This window comes from Syzygium oleosum, unplaced genomic scaffold, assembly GCF_021117445.2.
Source record: "Syzygium oleosum isolate NSW1041296 unplaced genomic scaffold, Sole_v2.1 Sole_v2.03, whole genome shotgun sequence".
Lineage (NCBI taxonomy): Eukaryota > Viridiplantae > Streptophyta > Magnoliopsida > Myrtales > Myrtaceae > Syzygium > Syzygium oleosum.
The window spans coordinates 3,531,830-3,551,454 of record NW_026607487.1 but is presented as its reverse complement, the minus strand read 5'-3'; the positions used below and the strand labels follow the sequence as shown (position 1 = coordinate 3,551,454).

The following is a 19,625-nucleotide window of genomic DNA, read 5'->3' as shown; positions in this document are numbered from 1 at the left end:
AATTTACTTGGGGTCCTCTTTTGAGAAAAAGGCCTCACTTGAGGTCCTTAATTGGAATTTTCCTTAGTCATAGATGACAGTCCTTCTCGCAGAGCCAGAACATCCGCTGCCAACGCCGACGGAGCATGGATTTTCTTCGTAAAACCCTCAATCGACAGCCCGCGGGAGTCTCGGTACACCCTAGCTATAGCTCCCGTCCACGACCCTTCACATCAACACGCATCCATATTTAGCTTCCACAAGCCATCAGGCAGTGGGATCCATCGATCTGTAAGTAAACTACTATCCCGAGCTCGATTTCCTTTGCTGGGGTTCCATTTCACAACGAGCTTATATGAGTTAACCACTTCCTCAATGAGGTGGCTTGAGTTCGGCTTTCGGTTTCGGAACACCACATCGTTCCTTCCCTTCCCTTCCAGATTGACCATAGGACACCGTCGAAGATGGCTCTCGAGGACGAGTCAGCTCCGGCGGATAAGTTCTCTAAAACCCACTTGTCGATTCTTGTTACTGTTGCTGGGGAAGTATCGCAGTTTAGTCGGGGATCTAACCATATGTGTTTTGTCCAGTCGCATAGGATGAGTAGGTGTTCAGGAGTTTCCAGGGCTAGACGGTAAACCGGGCAAAGCGGATCAAGAACCATTTTCCTTCTAAATAGGTTTTCCTTAGTTGACAATGCATTGTTGCAAGCACTCCAAAGGAAGAACCGTATCTTTGGGTAGGTGTGGAGCTGCCATATTGTTGTCCAAAGTATTCAAGGAGGTTGGTATGATGGTGACGCCTGGTTGGCGTTAGAAGAATTTCCTAGGGAGCATAAGCTATTATATCCACTCTTAACCGAGTATGAACCTGCCTTGTTACCTGTCCAGATCAACTTGTCTGCCGTTGGGTTGGGGCTAAGAGGGATATATAAAATCTCTTTCACTACATCCTCGTTGAAAAGTTCGGCTAGCTTCAGGATGTTCCACTCTTTGGTTTCCTAGTTTATCAACTCCACAACAAGTTGGGGGTTGTTATGGTTCGTCAGACCCCTAATTCTACCTAGTGGTATCCATTTGTCCTCTCTAATATTAATACTCCTTCCGTCTCCCACAAGCCAACTCATTTCGGTTTCAATCACCTCCCTACTTGCCAATAAGCTTTGCCATCCCCAGGAAGGACGGTGGCCCTTGTTAGCGTTCCAGAAATCCTTTTGCAGGAAATAAATGCCTCTCATCATTTGACTCCACAAAGCATTCGGTTTCTGTATCATGCGCCATGCCGATCTCCCGAGCATTGCCTTGTTAAACGTTACAAGATCTTTGAATCCTAAGCCTCCCTAGTCTTTTCTAGTTTTCAACGTTTCCCATTTCCTCCGGTGGATTCATCCTCTGGCTGCATTTTGTCTCCACCAAAAGACTGCAATTTTCTTCTCAATCGACTTGCGTATTGAGATAGGAATTTTAAATACCGACATAGCATATTGAGGAAGCGCCTAAACTACTGTCTTGACAAGAGTTTCCTTACCTGCTTTTGTCATTAGTTTTTCCTTCCAACCATCTAGTTTCATGTGGACCCTAGCTACGACCCAAGCGAACATTTGCTTCTTTGATTGCCCCCAATCAGAAGGAATTCCTAAATATTTGCCTGTCTTGTCAATGATCGGGACTCTCAGCTCGCCCGACATATTCCTCTTCAGTTGGTCAGGACAGCCCTTGCTAAAGAAAATTTCGGATTGTTTAAATTGATAGCCTGCCCAGAAGCATAACAGTACTGGTTTAGGATATTTGACACATTCTGGCATTCTCTAATCGTCCCATCTAGAAAGAAGATAGCATCGTCAGCAAATAATAAGTGAGATAGAGTTGGGCACCAGCTATTCAATTTAATATCTCTCACGCTACCATCCAATACCGCCTTGTTCAATAAAGAGGATAGTACATTGGCTAATATGATGAACAAGTAAGGCGATAACAGGTCCCCTTGCCTTATACCTCGAGAGGGTGGGAATTGTTGCAGAGATTCCCCATTGGCTCTCACACTGAACGAAACTGTGGAGATACATTGTTTAATCAGTTTCACCCAATTGTCGCAGAACCCCATTTGGAGCTTACATTCACATAAAAAATTTCATTCGACTCTGTCATATGCTTTCTGCATGTCCAGTTTGAGGGCTGCCTGAAATTTCCTTTCCCTTTTCTGAATGCACAGCTGATGAAATACCTCCTGAACTATTAGAATATTGTCTTGAATTTGCCTGCCACTCACCAAGGCACTTTGTTCCATGGCAATGAGTTTAGGAAGCCATGGTTTGAGACGATTGGCCATGACTTTCGAAATGATCTTGTAGTTAAAATTAGTGTTCACATGTTTAGAGTTTATCCACTAAATGAGCAGTCCTATGTCATCAAGGAAAAGAAAAACGAAATATAATGTTCCTTCACAAAGTACGTACTTCATATGTAAATCATCTGGCCCAAATATAGATATAAAAAAAATTCCTGGTGACATCGTTTTGCAACATATGAGCTGGGATGCCTGCCTCACTCGATGACTAATAAGAAAGCGTCGAATAGACCAAAAAAGCAAAATGTTAAATTGGTATAATGTTAAAAGTATGTTCGATGCACACAATGACAGTAGTAGAAAAGTTCACATTATTTTCTCGTTTTCTCAGCCGATAGTAGTGAGACTAGAAAGGTTCATTTCAATCGGCGATGCTTCAACTTCGCCAGTGTTTGCCATCGTCCTCATGTGAGATTTCAATCCATTATTATTTGGTTTCAGATGTGGATTTTCATGGTTGTTTTCACAACAGTATAAAGAGCGTGATTATGCATACTGACCTCTCTTCAACTGCCTTGCAGATTCAATCACCTGTTCGGAGAGAGACAATAAGATTGGCAAAACTGATGACAATGAATGGATCAAGTATTTCTAGGAATGTTCAGTTTGACAACCAAAGTAGCTTTCAATGGTTGAACGGAAAACTATGTTCTTCGGTGATTGAACTGCCTAACAATCATCTTCTCCAAACTCCATCGCGTCAATTTGTGGATTCTCGGAACTCGGAAGGAGAAAATTTGGCGAAACTGATGAGAATGAATCGATCCATTTGCACTTGTGCTCTTCACCGTCTTGTTCGAGAATCTGGAGATCTCCCTAAGCCTCTCACTTATTCATCCCAATCCACCAATGGAGGGAGTGATTCAATGGATCTATCTCAATTTGTGGCCTTTGTGGTGAACCAATGCAGAAATGGCGCATATGTGGAAGCTGAGGATGCCCTATTCTACTTGGAGAGGACGATTAGAGTGAACCCTCTGCCTTCACCTCCCTGTTTCGCCCAACTCTTGGGGGGTTGTGGCCAATATGAAGCATTACGCCATCACCATTGACATGATCGAGCGGATGGGTTCGAAAGGAGTGACTCCTAACGTTTTTACCCACAGCATTTTGATGAATTACCTCTGCCAATTGAAAAGGTCCAATCTTCGGTTCTCAGTTTTGTGTGGAATCGTCAAACTTGGACTTGAACCCACAACTGGGAGCTTTAACACTTTGATCAATGGGCTTGTTGGAGAGGGTAGAATTGCCGAAGCCATGAGCTTGGCAGATGAAATGTTGGCCAGATGAATTGAGGTAGATATAACCACGTGCAGAGCCATAGCGAGGGATTCTGCAGAACCGGCAACACTAGGAAAGCGGTTCAATTGCTGAAGAATTTGGAAGACTCAGAGACTAGGAGCTAGATTTGATCGTGCACACCACGATCATCCACGGTTATTGCAAGGAGTGTCCACAATTTATCTGTAGAAACCCCTGCAAAGAAAAAGAAAAAAACCTTCATTTCCTCGGGAATTGGAAGACCAGATATTGTGATGCTGCTGATATGAGAGTAAGAAAAATGAACTTGTGCTAGCTTATACTATTGAATAAATAGAGTGGACTTGGAAATTAGCACTTTGGCATTTGATGAACTAGTCATCATACCACAGAGGAGGCGGCACCGGAGTCCACATGAGAAGGTCCTGGTAGCAGAGGTAGCTGCAATCCTCACCATTCCTTCTGTTATGTTTGAACTTTGAAGACATTCCCTTCCGATTTTCTGAGATTTTCAGCACATTTGTTGTCAACTCAATTGAGGCAAATGGCAGATTGAATTACTAACCAGGAAATAAGGAAAACGGCACAAATACCACATTCTTCATCTTCCGCTTCATTTCCTCCTTCATTGGTCATCACCAATGGCATCTATGAACATAATTGAGACCTATAGTGAAAACTGCTGTTTGGCCAGAGAGCGAGATTGGACTGTAGAATTTCATGAGCAAAGACTTTTGAACAACTTTATCAAAAACCTGATCAGAAAGTTGTAAAGACTGATCACAAAAAGATGGCACAGAGTGCTTCTTCTTCTTCTTCCTCTTCCTCTCTCGGCTTTTATCATTCCTTGGTGAGATTTTGTTGCCTTCTCTTGGTTGTGTCCTCCGAGGCAAGCCATGCAGAAGTTTTGGACGACCTGGAGGTGTGTGTGTCTTATAGTTTGGAACCGCATCATCAAATATAAAACTTGTATTTTGGTCTCACACTAATTGGCTTTTCCAATTAGCTGTTGTCACGCGAGATTTTGAAAATGATCAATAATTCTACTAGATACATATGTACTTTTTGATAGATTCAGGAAAAAGAATGTACGATAACTTCAGGAACTTCATCCAAAGTTACGAACACTAGCAAATTCATATGAGACTGATAACTAATCTCCACCTGAGCCCTTGCTAAAGATGGACAGAAAATGAGGGCACTGCAAATGTTACACGACATGGTTAGAAAACAGTGTTACACTCTCCAATCATCTCAACGAGAGATATTGGAGCGGCCGCATTGATCCTTAGTTCTGTATATTTTTCGATGTATTTGGTATTTAGAGTCCAAAATAGCTGAAAGTTGTAAGGACGAGGCTTACACCCTCACCTGTTGGTGGGCGAGGGCCCGTGACGCCCTCGGCCAAATCCAAGCGAGGCGCCTAGATCCAGATGAGGGCCGACACCCTCGCCTATTGGCCGGCAAGGGAGCAGAGACCCTCGCCTGTGGCCGATGAGGACCGCAACGCCTCGCCCAAACCAGGCGAGGGTCGTTGGCCCTCAATTGTGGTCGACAATGGTTAGTTAGTGACCTCACTGGCCAAAGTTGAAAAACAAAAGGAAGAAAAGAAAAAAAAATTCGACAAAAAATTTATATTAAAAATTGTCCACGTCAGCACTAGCTGTGTCACGTAGGACGGCCAACGTCCACGTTAGCGTTTTTCCTGCCAAAATTGTCTATATGGACTCGATTGGTAAAACGTGAAAAATGTTTAGAATTTAATTGGCATAATTAAAAAATTTAAGACTGAATTGATAAAAAGGCAATATGTTTAGGACTTTTTGGGATAATTTTCCCAATAGAATCCGATGCTGAAAAGTGAAGTGCCCAAACTACGGAACAGAAAGAAGTACTTGTTACTTGTTTATTTTGCAATATCCAATTAGCAAAATCAGCAACACAGGAATTTTTTGCTAAGAGGCTAATTTTAACTTTACAAATTCAATGCCGCATCCAAGAGATCTAAGCTTCTCATATCAGAGACCTGTATCACAACATTCATCGGGTATTATGAACAAACAGAAAAGAGGAGATTGTCATCATGCATCCTAGTATACGGATTTTCAGGTGAAGTTCCACAGCTCACATATATCGCATCAAACAACTCAGCATCAGGGTAACATGCAGAAAAATCAACAGGTACGTATTTGATTAACAGAGAACGAGCATACAGAAAGCACATTCAACAAAGTATAAGCACACAAATCACTCTTTCATAGTTATGGTTTGAATGGCATTGCATACCTCCCCTGCAGAGCCTCGTTGAGTTCGGGAATGATGTCATGAGAACGCAACTGCATCAAACTCTGCATCAGCGTAAGATGCATAAAAATCTGCAGGTACGTATTTGATTAATAGAGAGGTAGAACCTAATGAGCATACAAAAAACAGATTCCATCGAAATTGAATACATTCACAACCATTCAGTTGTGTGCTGTTGAGACTAGATTGAGTGCTTCGATCTTCACAGGCATAACAAACTTCTTCAAGACACTTCAGTTGGCTAGTGAGCCTCTCCAAGGTCGGCACAAAAAGATGGCCCTTAGCTGTCCCTGATGCTTCCTCGGCCCTCTTCTTCATTTTGATCGGTCTCTGGTATGGAATTTGAATTTCCTCAGCCAAGTTAGCTAGACCCAGATCAATCATGTGATAAAATGATTCCACGACAATAATAGGATCATACGGGATGCGAACTAATTAGCAAATTCTTAAGCTCCTCGCCCAGCTTGTTTTACAAAACAGGCAAAAAAATTGTCTTGTTTATGCAAAAGGTTTTTAATCACCCACCAGAAAAACTTGAACCTTGATTTTTATTTTAGCTCAGTTTCTCTTCCTCACTAGAAATTCATGCTCCAGCGAGTAATAAGAAACTTGACGGGCTTTCCTATCATCGCGAAAAATCGAGAGGAGTTTGATCCAAACAGGATATCTACCATTAGTCAAATTTGATAGGTCAAAGAGGTCACAAAAGGAGTTCAAAATGGCCAAGGTCATTTTAAAGGAAAATACTAGTTTAGGACATATTGAAAAAGTGAATCTGGGTGCAGTTTACAATATTGAGTAGCAGAATATCACCAGCCTATAGATGAAAAATTCAAATCCCGAGTTTACCGAGATGGATAGCCAAAAAAACATTGCCATAATGTAATCAACAGCAAATATATTTGGGCAAATCCAGATCAAGCAGATACCTAGTGTTGAACAAATAATTCTTAAAAGATTAATCCTCAAGAAAAGTATTACTCTATTTGCTCATGGTAGTTGTTAAAGGATGAAGAATATTACCAGATGACCAACGCCTTCTAATATACGTCCAACTACATTTGCATCTACATTTTGATCTTGGCTGAAGCGTCATGCTCCCCCACTCTTGCAATTATGTAAGACTGGGAATTAGGAAATTGCAGAACCCTGGCAAGAAAGACCTTGTTAAAAAATATAGTGATGAAAAGGTCATGAATCTCAAGAAAATAAAATGATAGTGGACTTGCTTACCTCTATTAAGAAAACATGACTCGTCTCAGTTGATGTAACATGAATATTAGAATTATCACGCCATTATCATCGCAACATAATTTTATCACCCACTCCTCCATTTTCCCATGCCTCATGATTCGAAGATAGACTTATTCGAGGTAACTCCGGTACCGTTTCCAATGAGATGCACCCAGAAATATCCCAACAAATTAAATCCAACTTTTCAAGTCCCCTAAGCTGAGTAAGTTTCATGCAGTCTCGTACCAGTAGAGATTGTAACTTCTCACATCTCGACAAATCTGGCAAAGTCTCAATTGATTCACATCTTGTGATATTTATATAAGTTAGAGATCCTGATTCCTCAACCCCGGGAATTTCTGTAACACCAATGGAATCTATCAATGTGAAATCCTCTAAATTTTCAAACTTCGATAGGTTTGGTAGTTTTTCTAGGGATTGGCACCCCTCTATATATATGCTTCGGCAAGACAAGAATTTCTCGAGACTCTGGACACCACGTAAATTGCGACAACCATTGATATTCAACTCTTTCAGGGTCCCGAAGCATGGTAGGTCAGGTAATCTTTCAATGGACCTACAATTAGAGATATTCAATGCCTCTAACAACTCCGCCTTATCAAGACCTCGAATTTCAACTAGATTGTCGCAATCCCTAGCCTGTAATTGTTTTAGACGATTCAATTGTGAAAGGTCCACTCTTTCAATGGAATTGCAATATCTTATTGACACCTCTTCCAAGTACTTGAATCCATCAAGATTAGGCAATATCAGCTTAGGACATGAGTCAATAGATAGTTTGAAGGATCCTGACGGAAGGTCCGGGGATCTTGAGGGAAGGTCCGGGGATCTTGAGGATCTTGAGGGACGGTCCGGGATGTATTTAAGTTGACCCCATTCAGAAAAATCAAATTCTTTTAGGTCAATTGGGTGAGAAAGCTCTAGCAACTTGGGATTGGGATATTTGACAAAAAGATGTGTTACGAAAGGAAGCTCTGGCAGCAACCAGAGCTCTTTGCAGTCATTTAGTTCAAGGTGTTGTTGGAGAGAAAAAATATTTTGAATGCTTTCTGGCAGGTTAGATATCGATGTGCCACTGATTTTGAAAATCTTGAGCGAAAACAAGTCACCGATTTCACTAGGTAACTTTTCGATCGCAGAATAACTAATGTCCAGATGTTGCAAATTCTGCAAATCCCCAATTGAGCTTGGGATTTCTCTCAATGACTCGCAATGGCTTAGGTCAAGGTATTGGAGAGAAGAAAGATTCCCAATTGAGCTGGGAATTTCTCTCAATGACTTACAATAAGGTAGGTCAAGGTGTTGGAGAGAAGAAAGATTCCCAATTGAGCTAGGTATTTCTCTCAATGACTCACAATGATTTAGGTTAAGGTGTTGGAGAGAAGAAAGACTGCCAATTGAGTTAGAGATTTCTCTCAATGACTTACACCAAGATAGGTCAAGGTGTTGGAGAGAAGAAAGATTCCCAATTGAGCTGGAGATTTCTCTTAATGACTTACAACAAGATAGGTCAAGGTGTTGGAGAGAAGAAAGATTCCTAATTGAGCTAGGGATTTCTCTCAATGTGTCACAATAATTTAGGTCAAGGTGTTGGAGAGAAGAAAGACTGCCAATTGAGTTAGAGATTTCTCTCGGTGAGGAACAATTGAAGGCGATTAGTTTCTCTAGCTTCCTTAGAGAACCGATTGACATAGGAATCTTTGTAATACAAGTACAACCCACATTAAGTTCTTTTAGTTCTTCTAACTCGCCCACTTCCTCGGGCAGCTCCTCGAGATTGTAACAGTTACCCAAGTTCAGGGAAACAAGACTCTTGACTTTGCCAATAGAAGGGTGGACTTGCTTCAATTTGGAACAGTATGTCAAGATGAGAATCTCCAACTTTATGAAAGCCGAGAGATCAGGAGTACATCTTAAATTAAGGCAGCCATGAAGATTGAGAACTTTCAGCCGCTCTGCCATCTATACAAAGGAGAATAAGCTGTAAAAAATGAGTCGATTGACAAAACAAAACAAAACATTCACAGAGGATTTTTTTCCATCTTACCATAATTGAGCTCCATCCTCTCCAATCCTCTGCTATCAACAAGTTGCTCGTCAACCGCAAGACCACTAAATTCGGTAGATGCAAATTGGTTGCTGAAAATAGTTCTATGGTAGACAATTGAAGCCATCTTAATTCAGAAAACAGCTCGTTAAAATCTCCACTTAAAGTCACCTTCCCCAAACAAAGGAATCTTAAACTTCGTAACTTTTTAAAGTGTTCACTTGTGTCTGTCTTGAGCTTGTGAGAGTAGTCATAGCATCCGTCGAGACGAATTGCTTGGACGCTTTCAGTTCCCTGTATATCAAATCAATCAATTGAGTATTCCGATTGGTTTTTAATTTTTTAAGTTTTTGTTTTTTAATTCTTGGACTCGCACAATTTGTCATCATTCTATCCTCGTCCTATATAAAAGCATATTTAATTTTTTTTTATAATCTTTTGAAATTTAAACATTTTTTTTAGCTTTTGACTTGGAAAATAAAAAGAATAATACTTCTTGCTTGAGAAAATCTAAGACAAACGCACCTCAATGTTTTACCTTTTGCTATTTTCGAATTTTGTAGCGCATGCACTTTGACTTTTGTCCATGGTGAAAGACACGTGGTTTTTTAGTTTGACAATTGATTAACTGCATTTGGACAGTGGATAGTGGTGGGTACAGATGTTTTTCACTTTTAAATACTACATGGCAAAAATAACTCGTGGATTTGTTTAAAATTGATTCGAGTTATTATGATAATTTGATTTTGAAGTGATTTTTTAGAAATCAAAAGCGAAATCTCTTCCTCAAAGAATAATGTATACAAGTGTCAGGAGATTCATGAGGCAAGTAATGCATGAGACAACCGATGCGTGTGTTCCATGTGACAAGTAATGATGCATGTGGAAGTTATGCTCAGATGGTCTGGAAAGGTGACAAAGTGGAGCTTCTCACCAACAAAATAAGAGGAGATTCCAGAAAGTCGAGCTAAGCCTTATCCATGGTAAGATTTCCAAGAAATCGAACGGTCGACAATAGGCGTTACGATAGAAGGGGCGTACGTTCAAAGGAAAAATCGGACATGCACAAACCCATCACTTCTCTGAGAAATCTATCTTTCATTTTCCTGGTAACTTTGTCCTTTCGTCGCACTTTTGTTTCATATCATTCATTTCATGTCTTTTCAATTTCTTGTATTTCAATTCTAAGCCATTTTACATTTTTTCGCACTTAAATTAATAAAACTCGCACTGCATCCAAGCCTCATTTGTGAACTCAAATTGGGCTTGAGTGAGGAATCACGGAGAGATCTCAATCGCTCTCTCCAATCGCCTTAAGTTCGCGACAATTGATCGACCTCATTTTCATTGAACAATACCTAAGTAGGTAGGCTTTCTCGTCATTAAAAAAATTGTATGAGAACCAAGTGAGGGCTACTACACAACACTAATGTGTGTAAGTAATTGAGGGTGTGAAAACATTGAGAGACACTAAGTTTTAATATCTGCTGTGTTTTTGTGTAAAGAAAATCACAAAAAGCTATCTGAAGTTGCACATTCATAACAAATACGATCCCTACTTTTGAAACCTACAACTTGCATCTTGAGGTTTGCCATTCTAAATCAACTTGCACCCTAACATCCCCCTTAACTATAGAAGTAGCCAATTTTGTTTCCTGAATTAACCTTATCCCTAAAACAACCCATAAACCCTAACACAAACTTCCCTCTCATCCACTATCTCTCTCCTACCCATCACCGGTCGTCCCCGACTGTCGCCACCTCAGATTGGGTCCAAATTGTGGTACGGTTGGGAGACCAGCGAGCTCGTTGACAAAGCTTGCCGGTCTCGTGCAAGCCTCGAGAAACCCAGCTCATGGCTTGCACGAGTCTCACCTAGTCGAGTTGAGCTCGCCCAAGCTCGAGCTAGAGCTCTCGTGGCTGGGAGCCACAAGCACCGTGAGAGAGGAGAAGGTGGGGGGTGGTTCTGTTACGAGGTGCATCACCACCAGCTTTGGGTGCCGGTGAGGTGGCGAGGGGTGGAGAGAGAGACTATAAGACGTGAGGTGAGTGAGGAGGATGGAAGAAGAGAGGGGGCATGGGAAAGAGATGGGTGGGGGGATTTGAGGGTATAGTTTGAGCGAAAGCGGCCGTGTAGAGTTTCAGAGGAAAAAAAATGTTTATTAAGAAATGTAACAAGGAAAAGGCAATGGCAATGAAAGAAAAGAAGGAAAGAGAAATAAGAAACGTTCTTTATCATACACCTAACCTAATCCATGAGATGAACAAGGTCTACCTGAAACGACCTTAAAAGCAGTGGTAAGATTTTCTTAAATTTGCTTCTTAAGGGGAATTTGCTTTAGTATCTATTAAGAGGAAAGAAGACGAAACCGATAGATATAACTAGCAGAGGGAGGGACGGGTACCTTCAAAATCAAAATGGAGAAATAATATATCAAACATTGGTTTCCTAAATCATAGGAGAACCGCAATAAATTCAACTGTAGAAGAAAGCTAGTCATTATTGATGTTTCGTTTGACTATTAGTCATTATTGTTGGCACCTACTACCTATTTATAATTATGGACCAAGAAATCTTCATTTCTTTATTTGTTATTGCAGGCTTTCATATTGTCAATATTTTCAACTAAATATGAAAATTACATACTTTTAGTATAGGAGATTTTTAGTGTAGACTCTTAGTCAAGTGATTTCAAATATATTGTAATTAAATTCTTGACATAAATAATTTATGTCATTGAATTTGAATATTTGGAGATATTCTATAATCATCATGAGATAATATAACTTTTTCATCCTTGGAGTATTTATGATACATTTAGTTGTCACAATTACTCTATGATGGACATGAATCATGAATGGACCTTTTTACTCGATGGACATGAATCATGAATGGATCTTTTTACTGAAAAGTAGGAGCATTTCTTCATACCAGATAAAAGATTAAAATAGATCTGATTAAAATATATGAAAATATGAGGGAGTAGGAAAGAAAAAGAGTGCCATATGTTACCTTTCCTCCCATTAGTATTGCGAAGGCTTCATTGTTGTCCCATAATCTACTACGTCTCTCAAGCGGTCCTTCTTGGCAAACAATGTTCCTTCCAAGATCTCTCAATTGATCATGCATCCTCAACTTACCATCATCTCCAATTTTTATTAAGCATCTCAGTTTCAACTCTTCAATTCCTTGACTTGCATAAAATCCACACTCTTCCCACATGTACATAGCAAATTTGCACTCTTCGCCAATGAAGAAACAAGCAATATCGAGAAAGATCTCCTGATGTCCTCGTTCTAATGCATCAAAACTTATCTTCAGTATCCCCTGGACATCCCTATGTGGTTGGTTTTTTAATTGCTTAAGCATATCTTGCCACACTTTTAGATTTGTTTTTCTATACAAGTATGAACCTATAATCTTAAGAGCCAGGGGAAGCCCACCCATGGTTGATATGATATCTCGAGAAATACGCTCGAAGTCCTTCGAAGAATGATCCATACGAAATGCATGTTTGTTAAATAAAAGCAAAGAGTGCACCCCATCCATTTCATTCAGTTCATACATGTAGTCTACCTCGAATTCTGATTGATCAAGAACGGCTCGATATCTCGTTGTGACAATGATCAAACTTCCGGTTGTAAACCAATTACGTTCTCTAGCCAAAGCATCTAGTTGATCCTTGTGATCTATATCATCCAGAAGAATGAGAACCTTTTTTCTTTTGAATTCAGATTTGATTATGTTAATTCCATCATCAACTCTAGACACTTGACTGTTTCTCTTTAGTATATCCAATATTAGTTGACTCTGTAGACACTTAATACCGTGGCGCCTGGTAGTTTCTCGGACATCTGGAAGAAAGCTATGCACAAATTTATTCGAGAGTTGATTGTAGATGCACTTGGCAAGAGTCGTCTTGCCTATCCCGCCCATGCCATAAATTCCAATCATTCGAGCATTGACGGAAGGATTGTTTATCCAATTCATAATTTCCTTCAAATGACCATCAAGTCCAACTAGTTGCTTAGGAACATCTAGCTGAAAATCTTTCCGTAACTTGCTTAGAACAGTTTCGACCACGAGATTTATCAATTCTCCCTCATGCCTGTCAAACAACAAAACATTGATAGATTATCAACCTAGACATGGTCAATGCCAAGTGTTTGATCCTTATCAATTGATCCATCCCCACATTGGCAATAGGAGGTCGATTTTATCCGGTGATGATCAAGCTATCGAAGGCTAGGCATTTTTTTTAATGATTGATACTATTGGCTGGAAGGTTGTCGTCTCTTTGCTTTTGCTCTGTACCAGAGACAATTGTAAGATTCTTGGGCGCTATGGGATGCTTTGGTTTTAGTGGTTGTTGGTTTAGTTTTCAGGGACATTTTGGGGAGTACTAGTGTTTGTTGTCTTTGGGGTATTACGGTTGTTCGTTGGTACATTTTCGGAATCTGTTCTAAGCTTGCAATGAGAGTAGTTTATCCATATTTCATCGGTTTTGCGTGAAGAAGAAAACTTACATATCAAATGAAAAAGAAAACAGCTAAGGTATAAGCAAAGTACCCATTAGCAATTTTCTCGGATTCCCATCCATTTAAGTCGCTCACTTCTTTAAGTGCTCGTTGCCCTTCCTCGATATCCTTCTTATCAAAACGCTCTTGACGTGAATGGAAAGCCTTCCCAAAATTTCCTTGTAGATGCCGCACATCCGATGGGGCCACTTTGTAAAAAATGGGCAAGACTATGTGTGACATCCTTTTCTTGCAGTCCATGATATGAATGAGCTCGCAGAGGCACCATTTGCTTGATGCATAATTTTCGGAGATGATGGGGATCGAAATTTTAGACCGTGTGATGGCATCAATAATTTGTGAACCAAATTCCTCGCCAACAGGTATGCTGCTCTCATCCCTAAACACGGATATCCGTACAATCCCTGCATTGACCAAACTGTGGTAGAGGTGATCGGTGAATCCCTTACGGGTATCTGAGCCTCTAAAGCTCAAGAACACATCGTATTGATCACTACCAACTTCCGAGGGTATCGAAAAGATGAACGAAGGAGCAGATGCTCCCTTAGTGCTCTCTTTCTCCGTCCTCTTTCTCTGACTCTGCCCTGCATCCATGGCAATCTGAGGGGGGAAAGGTGAAACGCGTGATGCTTTTCTGCTGCATAAAAAATTTGATAACGAGTCTCAACAAGTATGAACATGAAATCTATTAGCAAGGAAAAATTAACATATTTTTTTCGTAAATTAGTAATTGATTGACTAGGACCAGTTGCAGATGCCATTCAGTGATGACAAAGGGTTAGAAATCACCTAGGCTCTTCTCCCCCACATTTCCATATTTCAATTGCAGCACGCCAAGTTCGAAAGGAAAAAAGAAAGAAGACTCATATGTGAAAAGACAAGTAAGAGTAGTCAGTGGTTAAAGTAGAAGTGAAAAATGCACGTTACTTAAAATAGGAGGCGAACTTCAATTGCGAAATTGACAACGTGAAGAATGATCAACCACGACCTTGTCCAATGACAGACAGCTAAGGATTTTTCAATAGAACAGCAGCTTTGCTCGCTTTCGTGTGTGGTCGGAGTGTCTGGACTTACTTTTAGAAGGCAGAAGGGATTTTGAGAGGTTTATATAGAACTTGCCTCGTATACCTTGGCTTGGTTCCCATTTTATTAGAGAGAGAGGACGAGAAGACAGCTTCCCGAATCCCTATAGTTCGTTGAAAAACAACACCTAACGTTGGCAATTCATTAATTTGATGGTAGGTAAGTACTTCAATCCAAAAATTCAAGTTTCTCTCTTTTCATTATATCAATTTTCTTTTCTTGCAATTAACATTTCCTATGCGATTTATATATTTTCTTGCAATCTTTTATTTTTCTCCATCTAATGCTTCACTTAAATTTGCACTCCATCGAATCCCCACTCCGTGCACTTTGTGCAAGAGGTATGGAACCATGGAGCGATCTCAATTTCTCTTGGTGCAATTTGTTGTTCTTTGACACGGGGTTTGATTGACTTAATAAATTTTGGAGATCCAAATTTTAATTTGTCTTTTGTTAAAACGGATTCTCCCATTTAATTTTGCCTCAAATCCATCAATATAAAGAGATTAACTTTACTGGTCTTACGTGGATACATATCCTTAATTTTGTCCCTGATTTTGAACGTGTGCTAAGAAATTGATTTCTCACAAAAGAATTAGGGGATGTGTCCGTGATCATGCACATTCCTTTTCCACAATGGACACGACGGGTATGGCTGCTACTTATCGATCGAAATAACTTTAGGTTATCAATGATTTGCTATGACCGGGAGGAGTTTCCCTAGAGCTCAATGATGCTTATGATAATCTCTTGTTTATGGAGAAGATAAGCCTTTTTTTTTGTTTTTTTTAATCTTGTTCCCCCATTTCTACAGGCATTCCTCATACTGACTTCATTCAAATTTGCACGTGAGAGAAGGTCACTATCAGTTAACAGGTGAGGCTGAGGTAGATGCAGTCTTTACAAGTTGGGCTCTATCTAGTTAGATAATGCAGTCACTTGCAATTCTATAAAGTAATGTGTGAGCATAATGGAATGCAAGCATCGAGTCAAGATACTATGGATATCACCTCCTTGAGCAGACTGGAGAATGAAGGTAGGGCTAACCTGAAGAAGCGATGCAGAGATAAAATCACTGCAATGGGTTTTGAGTTCAAGAACAAGTTAGCTTTGAGCAGATCAGGTTGTGTCCGAGTCCCCAAAGGCAGTCCAATCAGGATGATCACCTTCACACCTCAACCTGGAGTTATCAAATCAAATATATCTCAGAACAAAAATGAGTTTGTCGGTGATTTCTGGTGTTTGGCGTGGTCTTCTTACACGATGCGTTTCTCCTCTTGAGGCACAATCACTTGGACTTATATATGTGACAATGATTTTGAAAAAAAGTGGAGGAAATTTCATATGTAATATTCCGTATGCTTGAAAGGATGTTAGGTGTTATGCAATGAGTGATAATCAAATGTTTTTTTCTATCCTATAAATTGTAATAGAGCGGAGAATGAAGATTGGGCTTACCTGGAGGAGCCACGCAGAGACGAAATTACTACGATAGGTTTTGTGTTTTAGAAGGGGTTACCTTGAAGCAGATCAGGCTATGTTCGAGTCTCTCGAAAGGCACTACAATCCAAGGATTACACCTTCACGCCTCAACCTGGAGTTATCAAACCAAAGACCTCAGAACAAAAATGAGCATCTTCGTGACTTCTGGTAATTGGCGTGGTGTTCTTACCCGGTGCGTTTCTCCTCTTAGAGCACCATCGCTTGGGACTTAAATAAAGCTGTACTTCTTCTCTTGCACCAGAGGATGAACCAGATGTGCTTAGGAAACGCGCAATCTTATGGTGAATTACGCTTCTTTGAGAAGGCAATCGTACTTCTTTTTAAACCCTAACCTTTTTGACCAAGACCCCAAAAAAAAATCCCTTCCTGGAAATTGGCAAGACTGCCTCAATGTAGACTTTAAGGATATTTTTTTTTATTTTCTCTTTGTAATTGGACCGCGTGGCCACTCAAATCAACGTGAAGATGGGCCGCTTTTTGCTTTCCCCGACCCCATTAACCGAAAGAATCCCTTCTTTATGTCAGAGTCAAGGTGTTCCCAATGGAAAATTAGTTTTCACATGATGCTACTCCTTGGGAGCCTCGCAATCATTTTTTTTTTTTTTCATCTGTCCTATTCTAATTATTAAAATATATCTCGAATTTGAGCTCTTATATTAAGAAGCATACTAAATGTTCGGCATAGCATGCTAAATGTTCGGCATAGCATAAGCGTGGTGAAGCCGAAGGATTTATTTTTTTCTCTTGATGCATTAAAGAATGCATGTGATGGCCATCTTCGTGGATGAAGGGAGGAAAGTGGACGGCGGGCCACTTTGCATTAAATGTGTTCCCTTCCTGCCTTTTGTCTTCTTTGACAAAGGCGATGTGAACGTGTTGTCTTCTTTGAGACAGAGGCCATGTGAACGTGCAGGAAGAAATAAGAAAATGAGCGGCTTCTTTCGCTTTGTTCAAGAGGTTAGCCATCATTGTTGACTTTGACCGAGAAGGAGGAGAAATGAGGAGCACGTAGTAGCTCTTCTTCTTGTCTTCTTTTGTCCTCTCTCTCCATGTTAGCTTCTCTTTAAATAAAGAGAGAGGAAGCTAGCGAGAAAGGTGGAGAGAAGCCAGAATGTGAGGCCAAAGGTGGAGAGAGGTCACAACATGTGGCCAAAGGTGGAGACAGAGAGAAGCTCTCCTCAGGAGGAGTTGAGAGCTGTAGTTCGCGTGGGAAGTGAGAGCTCGAAGGTGCTCTCTTGAAGATCCCTGTGTTTGTGCATATATTTACATCAATTTTTAGTGTTTACGTGAGGTTAAACACCATGGCTTTCGGTGTAATTATAAGGTTAGGAAACACTTGAGCATGAGTAATTTTTGAACTCTGTAATACTCCTCCGATTTGATAGTGGATTATTTATTGGCTCTCCCTGTAAACGTAGGTTCCGAAACTCAGACCGAACCACATACACTTCTCGTGTTGATTCTCTTCTTCCGCTTTGTTCTATGTCCTGATTCCGTCGCCCTCCATGCTTTTGCGGACAACACTAACTCTCAACTTACTCTCAGAATTTTGTCATACCTCTTGCAGAACGTGAAAATCGAAATCCACATTTTAAATTGCACATCCCCACCCCTAGCTCTTGAGAATGTGAAAAATCGAACTCTTCGCTTTTACTTTCTAACTAGGAAAGGTGATCCTTGAGGCAAACCCTAATCGTAACCATCTTCTTTACTTGGCAACTTTTTGCAAGGTGTTCGAAGTGGAACTTACTTTTTCTCTTCCCTTAAAAAGATGAGCCGGATGTGCTCGGAAAACACGCAACCTTACTGCGCATCTTTAATGAGGTAATTTACACGACTAACCCATTGAAATGAAAATTTCTTACCACTATCGACAAAAAAAAAATTACTGACCACTAGAGGCGTTAAAATAGGGCCTAATTCCCAAAAAAATCCCAAACTTTACACTTTATCCTAATTATACCCTGAACTTTTTTTGTCTCAAGAAAAACCTCAAACTTTTATCCGAGTCCCAAATCTGCCCTACCGTTATAACTCTGTCCAATTAACGTCGAAAAAAAAAAAAAAAAAAAAAAAAAAAAACCGAGAACCGGCAAGCTGCAGGCGTGGCCAAGTCTTCGCCGATGGCCGCCGCCACGGCCGCCGGAAGGAGCGGCGGCCCTCGCACAGGCCTTCTCGAAGGCGGCGACCTCGCCGGCCCGGGTGAGTCGGCGCGAGGCACGCATCCCGTCTGGAGTGAGGGTTGCGCCTCCCCCGGATCGGGGAGGCACGAGCCCTCGCCGGCGACTCGCCCGAGGCCGACGAGGGCGCCGACCCCGAGCGAGGCCTCGCCTGGGGTCGCGGCGAGGCCTCGCACAGGGTCGGCGGCCTCGCTGGGCCTTCCGAGAAGGCGGCGACCTCGCCGACCCGGGCGGAGTCGCCGGCGAGGGCTGCGGCCCCGTCTGCGGGGAGGGCGCGACCCTCGCTCCCGGATCGAGGATGCTGAGCCCTCGCCGGCGACTCGCCCGGGCGGCGAGGGTCGCCGGCCTTCGGGAAGGCCCAGGCGAGGGCCGCCGCTCCTTCCCGACGGCTGTGGCGGTGGCCACCGGCGAAAACTTGGCCACGCCGCAGCTGCTGGTTCTGGTTTTTTTTTTTCTGACGTTAATTGGACAGAGTTATAACGGTAGGGCAGATTTGGGACTCGGATAAAAGTTTGAGGTTTTTCTTGAGACAAAAAAAAGTTCAGGATATAATTGGGACAAAGTGTAAAGTTTGGAGTTTTTTTGGGAATTAGCCCGTTAAAATAGATTAAAACAATATCTACTTTTTAACTCGTGAATAGTGAGCTGAGATCGCATATGGATTAGCTAAAATTTAAAGAATGGGTTGCTATGACTATAAAGTAACAAAGTTTACTTCAATATAAATTTTAATGAGTCCGAATTGTGTTTACCTGCCATTCATGTTAATCAGAAAAGGAGAAAATAGTAATGATTTTTCCATTTGCTTGTACATGGCTCCGTCTTAGGAGCCTCATGGTCGAGTGTGGTAATAGGGGTGAACATGGTCCGGGTGGACGGTTCCCACCTTGAAATCAGAAACCGCCCGCTAAGAATTGGTTCCGAAAAATTAGAACCGAGAACCGCCAGTTAGTTCCATGGATTTACCCGGGAATTTGGTTCAGTTTCTGGGTGGATCCACAGAACCGGTCCCACCAAGCTTCACGCAAATGGAGTTAACCGAAAGTGAGAGAGGTAAGCGATGAACGGCCGGAGACATGGCCATGAGTTGATGGGTGTTGAGCTTGAGAGTCGAGACCATGAGTGAGAGA

At 41.3% G+C, this 19,625-nt stretch overlaps 1 protein-coding gene and 1 long non-coding RNA gene across 4 annotated transcripts; both read right to left on the bottom strand.

The window, feature by feature from the left end:
* Nucleotides 1-3,945: 3,945 nt before the first annotated feature.
* On the bottom strand, nucleotides 3,946-7,909 carry LOC130137825 (uncharacterized). Of its 3 annotated transcripts, none has more exons than XR_008816275.1 (5): nucleotides 7,123-7,909; nucleotides 6,913-7,038; nucleotides 5,872-6,219; nucleotides 4,182-4,591; nucleotides 3,946-4,087 (listed from the first exon to the last, which is right to left on the bottom strand). It is a non-coding gene; the product is annotated as an uncharacterized LOC130137825 (long non-coding RNA). The 3 variants fall into 3 exon arrangements; XR_008816276.1 differs by having other exon boundaries at nucleotides 4,182-4,501; XR_008816277.1 differs by having other exon boundaries at nucleotides 6,913-7,013.
* Nucleotides 7,910-16,676, bottom strand: LOC115664157 (disease resistance protein RUN1-like). Its single transcript, XM_056309294.1, has 7 exons — nucleotides 16,332-16,676; nucleotides 15,860-15,992; nucleotides 13,761-14,366; nucleotides 12,204-13,299; nucleotides 9,191-9,484; nucleotides 8,072-9,105; nucleotides 7,910-7,931 (listed from the first exon to the last, which is right to left on the bottom strand). Exons 3-7 carry the CDS (start codon nucleotides 14,321-14,323, stop codon nucleotides 7,910-7,912), a joined length of 3,009 nt encoding a protein of 1,002 aa, XP_056165269.1. The 5' UTR covers nucleotides 14,324-14,366; nucleotides 15,860-15,992; nucleotides 16,332-16,676.
* Nucleotides 16,677-19,625: the final 2,949 nt, after the last annotated feature.